This window comes from Rhineura floridana, chromosome 10 (assembly GCF_030035675.1).
Source record: "Rhineura floridana isolate rRhiFlo1 chromosome 10, rRhiFlo1.hap2, whole genome shotgun sequence".
Taxonomy (NCBI): Eukaryota; Metazoa; Chordata; class Lepidosauria; order Squamata; family Rhineuridae; genus Rhineura; species Rhineura floridana.
Genome location: NC_084489.1, coordinates 91759173 through 91766052, shown reverse-complemented (window position 1 = coordinate 91766052; position 6880 = coordinate 91759173). Strand labels below are relative to the sequence as shown.

At 47.4% G+C, this 6880-nt stretch overlaps 1 protein-coding gene across 3 annotated transcripts in view; it reads left to right on the top strand.

Annotated features, from left to right (window-relative positions):
• Nucleotides 1–1566: 1566 nt before the first annotated feature.
• Nucleotides 1567–6880, top strand: part of SUSD2 (sushi domain containing 2) — a 70147-nt gene continuing 64833 nt past the window's right edge. For 2 of the 3 annotated variants that reach the window (XM_061586819.1, XM_061586817.1), the window contains exons 1-4: nt 1567–1725; nt 3081–3285; nt 4383–4534; nt 5029–5196. In XM_061586819.1, coding sequence (XP_061442803.1) covers nt 1659–1725; nt 3081–3285; nt 4383–4534; nt 5029–5196 — 592 coding nt within the window. In that variant the 5' untranslated portion in view covers nt 1567–1658. Of the gene's footprint in view, nt 1726–3080; nt 3286–3511; nt 4047–4382; nt 4535–5028; nt 5197–6880 lie in introns of those variants that run through there. The other variant, XM_061586818.1, reaches the window with a different exon arrangement.

The following is a 6880-nucleotide window of genomic DNA, read 5'->3' as shown; positions in this document are numbered from 1 at the left end:
AAAGAGTTGGACTAAGATCAGAGAGACCCCAATTCAAATCCACATTTCAGTCACATAGCTGTGTATGACTTTGAGCCAGTCACACTCTCTCAGTCTAACGTACCTCACAGGGTAATTTTGAGGCTAAAATGAGTGGGAGAACAATGTTTGCCACCCAGAGCTCCTTGGAGAAAGATTGGGATATAAATGTAATAAACACCTACACACAAACACCCCACACAAACACTATTAAAATATTGTCAGTTGAAAGGAATTTTGTTTGCTATTATAAAGCTAGTAGGTGATCGTGTTGGAAAGCTAATGAACCTACAAATCTGCAGCCTAAACAATTCTCAAGCTCATATTAGAAATAGTATTTAGTTATTTAACATATATCCTGCTTTTCAGCCAAGACTGGCTCCCAAAGTTGCTTGAAATCCAGAGTTACAAAAGAATCAGAGATATGTGGGTGTATAAAGTGAGGGGAACAGCAGTTAATGACATACCAACTCACAGATGCTACTCTTCCATGTATCTGTATATAGAGGGTGTATGTGTGTGTTTTTGTGTTTTACCCTATTTGCATAGATATTTACACCCAATTTTCAAGGTCCGAACCTGCAGAAAGTGGTACACAATATAACAATACAATTTTAATAAATAGATATCCAATAAAAGCTAGGGAATAAACAAGCACATAGCCAAATTAAAAGCATCAAAATTGAATCCATAGAGCCTCAGCAAACATATAACTGCTGCAGAACCTAAGACTTGCTGAAAAAGGAAGTCTTCGAAAGCCACCACCACCTGCAGAGTGAGAGAAAGAGGGTGCTCATATCAGGAACCTTGTGTGGGAGGGAAGGGTGGCAGGTCCATGAAAAGCATGCTGTTGTCACAAAAGAAAACCCTTGTGTGTTGCCACAAATTGTACTTCATAAGAAGGTACCATGAATAAATTCCAGGATTTAAACAAATTGTAGTTGGGGGCGGGAGGTTAGTGGAGCTTGCTACCCAGTCACAAGAAATCTGGCAATTGTTTATTGACTTTTGTACTAGAAAGAAACTACTGGGATCAGAGAGGTGCTGACAACGTTTTGGAGCACCTCCATGGAAGGGTCTGACATAGCAGGACATGACATTTTGGGTGTCTGTGTTTAAATATGTTGATTTCCCCCCTGTTCATTTCTCGCTTTTCAGTGCCTGTTTCTTATTTGCAGAGCAAGGGCCTACTTACCAAAATACTTTGTTTTTTATGATCACTATTACCACATGTGTTGTATTATTTATATTTCTAATTAAAGTAAAGTCAAACAAAGCAAAGCAAATGTGTCACTAACTGCTACTGGGACTATATCCTGGCTTCCAAACATCAAGACAAATTCCCCTCTATCAAGCTATAAATCAAGGCCCTCTCTGCCTGCCTGCCTAGGGGGGCAATCACAGTGCAGGCAATGCCTTTTGCAATAGCACTAAGTAGGTCTATTGCTTACATCTGGGCAAGAAAGAGGCGTGCCTGGCAGTGCAAAGGAATGTGACCTGCTGCAGCTCCTTCGTGTAAGTATATCCTAAAGAACCTTTGAGCAATGAGTCCAAGGATCTCTTCTCCCTCCTGAAGCAGTTCTGCAACAATCCTTTCATTCCAGGATAATAACTTGAGGGAAGATAAAATCCCCCAAAGTATGAAACTTTCTTGCACTGGTGCATCTGCCTTCATTATTTTCTGCAATATCATTCTGCGGGAAGCAGGTAGGTCCAATTTAAGGTTTTCTCTTTTTAACGGAATGTCTTAAAACTAATCTAAAATGGGATATATCTAAACTGCACATTGAACATGTTGAAAACAGATAGATAGATCCTGGTGCGGTTTATGTTCAAGCCACAGCACAGCAAGCAAGTTAAAGCAGGTTCTTGACTGCTGTTTTGGCAACCCGATCCTTCCTTTTACTTTCTGGTGTTTTTCCTCAGTTCCTTTAACAATGCCTGCCTCCCAGAGCGCAGAGGGAATGAATGTCAAAGGCTCCCTCTCCTGCCAGGGATTCCTTGGCATGATTAATCTTCAGTGTTCCTCAGCACAGAGTCAGGGAACTCACTAGCCCAGCAGAGGGGGTGATGACAGAAGTCAAGAAGTGCTGACACGACCAGCTCGAGAGATGGTTTGGGCAAGAGGTGTGCACAGCCAATCCCCCCTTACCCAGGGCTTGGAGGGGAAGTGTATGGCAAACACATGAGGCACACACTGCCTGTGGGGGGGGGGGAGGAAGTGGTCTGACTGCCCCATCGACCAGGCCCAGTGTGGATCCTGGAACCAGCTGTTCACAGTTCCCTGCCATTCATATGCCAGGAAATCATCCCAGCTCTACCAGAGGAGTAGGTTAAACATATTTTCAGTCAGAAACCTTTTTCCACCAGCCAAATTGTGAAAGGAAAAGACAGTCAGATCATCCCATACCTGATAAATGGGCCTAAGTGAGTGCTTGTTGAGGCAGCAGATGTTAGAATGGAAAAGGACAATCCATTTGTGAGGGAATTCATGACAGAAATCCCCCAGACAGCAAAACAGATCCTGTGGAATGAACAAGCTGGAAGCAGGAAAGGAGGGGAGGGCAAATCCAGGAGACAAGAGCTTGAAAGAGATCAAAGGTTTGCCTTTAACCTTTAGTCCTTCACTGAGCAGGTGTTATAGGGACTGACCAGAAGTGACTGTTTGCTTTGTATAACTTGAGGATTCATGGAAGTGCTGTGTGTGGGTGCGCATGTGTGTGTGTAAAAAGGCATAGGGCAGTGGATCCAATTTTAGTTCACAGTTGGAGGGGTATCTTGCACAAAGAGTACCAGGGCACAGAAAGTTTTCCAGGAAAAGTGGATGTGAGCAGATTCTTCCAGAAATTTTCAGAACAGGGACTTAATCAATGGTGGAGGAGGAAATCAGCCTAACTGGAACCAAAATATACTTCTGTACACAAGCTCACTGCAGACCAAGTGGGGATATTACCTGGGGGAAGAAGGAATATTTCCCTCCTCGTCCAGGTCTCTTTACTCTGTACATGAAGGAAGCAGGCAACACTTAGTTTTTTGTTGATTTAATTTCCGTTTCTAACTAGGAGCCCAAGATTCGTGCTCAGATCATTGCGGGACATCTCTAACCAGCTGCTCCTGCCAAGCGACCTGCGAGTCCCTGGGAGTTTGCTGCTCTGATTATTGGGAATTCTGTCCGAATATCTCGCCCTACTCGGGAAGCCTGCTCGGGGGCAAAGATTTTAGTCTTCAAAATGTGACTTTCAACCTCTCTTCTGTTGTGAAGTGCAGGTGAGCTGAGGTGCATTCGCTGAGCTCCCTGGAGTAATTTACAAAAAAATGCAGAGGGCAGTTAAGGCTTTTCAGCTTAGAAAAATAGGACCGCGCACAGCTCAATCGATCAGTTGTTCTCCGAGCACAAAACCTTTATTTTATTTTTTATTTTATTTTATTACATTTTTAGACCGCCCTATAGCAACAAGCTCTCAGGGCGGTGTACAACCTGTGGGTGCAGCGGCACGGCGGAGGCGGCAGCGGTAAGGCCGAAGCGGCAGCGGTAAGGCCGAAGCGCCTGACTGCGCAAGGGCCGGCCCGGCCCTGCTATTAAGGCCAACAGCAGCGGCGGGGGCTTCATTTCGAAGCGGCTCTGCTCCCCGCGGGGCCCTTGTCGGTGCGCGACGGCGGCGGCGCCACTCTGCCCGCTTTCCCCGAGGAGCCGCTGTGGCTTCCAGCCACGCGCTGAAGGGCTGCGCCGAACGCAGGCACCCCGTCCCGCCTCGCCTCGCCCGCCGGGACCTCACAGACCACGTCCGTACTTCCGAGGGCGGCGGGGAGCGCCCACTCACGGCACGCCGCCAACCGCGCGCTCTCCCGGACGGAGCTGGCGGCGGCGGCTGCCGTCGGTGGTGATTGCGCCCCTCGCCCGCAGGAAAGCTGCGTGAGAAGCAGCGAGAGGTATCCCAGTGAGCCATCTCGGTTAGGAGAATGTCAGCTGCTTTCCAAGGCAGCTCCTGTACCACACGCTCTAGCAGGAAACGGATACCAGAGCATGGGTAAGCATGTGCAGAGGGCCCTCCAGGGGTGGAAGGGGCTCTAGGCCATAGGTGCCGGATGGGCTTCCAGTGACAGAACTAGAAACAATGAAATCATAGAGTTGGAAGGGGCCTGTAAGGCCATCCAGTCCAACCACCTGCTCAATGCAGGAATACAATAATCTCCATAACTGTTTTTTTATGGGTGAAAAACTGCAGGAGCAGCACTACCTGGCCTGCAGGGCTACCACGTGGCTGAGGTGGTGGGATTTGAGCCCAAGGAGAAGGCAGTTGCCTGCTTCAGCTTTGCCCTTTACTCCTTTTGACCACAGTGTGGTTTGTTCTTAACACTGACAGGTTTGCACAGGCAGTTGAGACCAGTGGGTACGTTGCTGAAGATGGACGGGTTCACTGCATCTCCCCCTTGCTCTATCAGATTGGCATCATTAGTCTGGGAATTTCCAGTGATGGTGGACGAACATTTCCCTGGTCAGGAACTTGGGTGTCAGGTGACTTATTTTCTACTTTTCATGCCTGCCCTTATTCCACGGAGCCCAAACTCTCCACACACACCTTGCTCTTTGGTTGCCTTGCCTATTTCCTCAAGGGGCAGGGCAGGCGCTCCCAAACCGACTGCCTTCATTTCAAACACCTGGAAAAGCGTTCCACTCCGGATGAAACTGTTTCATAATGCAACGTGGGTGGCAAAGATAATTTTGGGCCAGTGTTTTCCCCTTGCATCTCCTACTCCCTGCTCTTATCGCTCCTGACCACACAAAGGAATTTATTCCCAGAGCTTGACATTAGAATAAAGTGCAGCTGGGTGTGGGAGGGACACAGCTTCTTGAGGAGGTCTGGGGCTTTCTGCATCTCTCTTGCCTCGAAGCAGCGTCTTTGCATCCATAAATAATATCATTCAGCCAGTAGAAATGAAGAGCATATTTACTTAGGTGGTGTATAAAGCAAATGACCAACTAGATCAATCTTTTGTTCTGTAATGCAGTTCATCATAGCAAAGTGTCCCCTTTGGAAAAAAGCACATTAGTAAATGAAACCAAGTGGCAATATTATGGCACTCCTGGGACTGGAGGAAACCTGACAATCACATGGAACCGTCAGACGCTCCAAGCCAACCACGTCAATATAGAAGTCTGGGGATATAATGAAACAGGTAAACCTGTCCCAGTGCTGCGTGTAGGTCTCAGAAGGGAGGTGGGGGGATTGGTGGTCATTGCTGTGGGTGGCAGCCTGGCAGGGAAAAGTATCTGTCCTGCAACTTGTGTTCTGATGTTTATTGTGCCACTGAATGCCTCTTGCTGGGGGGGGGTGGCCATGGGGGAAGCCTGTTGCCTCCCTGCCCTGCTCGTGAGCTGCCCAGAGGTGTCTGGTGGTCAGCCAGTGAGGGAAGCTGGACTAGAGGGGGCCCTTGTTCTGATTCGACTGTATGACTTTTCTTGTATTTTTGACTGATTCATAAAAATCTGGAGTTAGGGTTAGGGGTGAAAAGAGAGAGGGGTCAGGTTTGCTGATGACACCAAATTATTCATGATGGTAGAAACAAAACTGGGTTGCAGAGAACCTTAACAAGCATCTCTTCAAACTGGGTGAATTAAAATGGCAAATGAAAGTGATGCACGTTGGGTAAAAAAAACAGGAAAGGGATCTTGGGGCTGTGGTGAAACTTAGGTCACTAAAAGCTCAGCCTAGTTTTCAGATACTACAAAAAACGTGAACTTAATTGGGAGTTATTGGGAAATGGATTGAAAATAGACTTACAATGCCTTTATTTACATTTATGGTGCAGCCACACATGGAACATTGTGTCTAGTTCTGGTTGCCTCACCTCAAAAATGATACTGTAGAGGTGGGAAAAGGTGCAGAAAACAGCGCCCAAAATGATCAAAGGGCAAGAGAGCCTAAGAAGAGCCCTGCTGGTTCAGGCCAGAGGCTCATCTAGACACCCAGCAAGAGCCACCCAGATGCCCATAAAATGTCTGGAAACAAGACCTGAGTGCAGCAGCAACTCTTCCCATTCATGCTTCCCAGTAGCTGGTATTCAGAGGCATCATGTTGCCCCTGACTATAGAGGCAGAGCACAGCCATCCTGTCTAATGGCCATGGATAGCCTTTTCCTCCATGAAATTGTCTGATTCTCTTAAAGCCACCCATTGTGGTGGCCATCACTGCTTCCGGTGGGAGGGAGTTCCATAGTTTAACTACGTGCTGTCTGTCTTCACTCATCCAACATTCAGCATCATAGGAACATCGGGCCCTGACTCATACTGAGCCAGACCATATTGTCCCTCTAACTCAGTATTGTTTGCACTGACTGGCAGCGGCTGTCCAGGCTTTCAGACAGGGAGTCTCCCCCAGCCTCACCTGGAGCTGCCACTGGGGACTGAACCTGGCACCTTCTGCCTGCCAGGCGGGTGCTCTGCCACTTAGCTGCAGGGCCCTTCCCCAAAGGACAGCTTCACTGGATGCCCTTGGATTCTAGTGCTGTGTGAGAGGGGGAAGCGTCTCAATCCACATTCTCTGCACCCTGCATAATTTTATAAACTTCTGTCATGCCCCACCTTCTCACCTTTTTTTCTAAACCAAAAAGCCTCAGATGATGTGATTTTTTTCTCAGTTTGGTTACCCTTTTTTAAACCTTTTCCAGCTCCACAGTATCCACATTGAGGTAAAGTGGCCAGAACTGAGCATAGCACTCAAAGTGGAGCGACTTCCCTATAAGGAAAGGTTATAAAAATAGGGCCTTTTTAGTTTAGGGGGGAAAGTGTGAGTAAAGGGGGTGCATAATAGAGGTGTATGAGATGAGACATGGTGAATAGAGAGATATTTTCTGCCTTGCT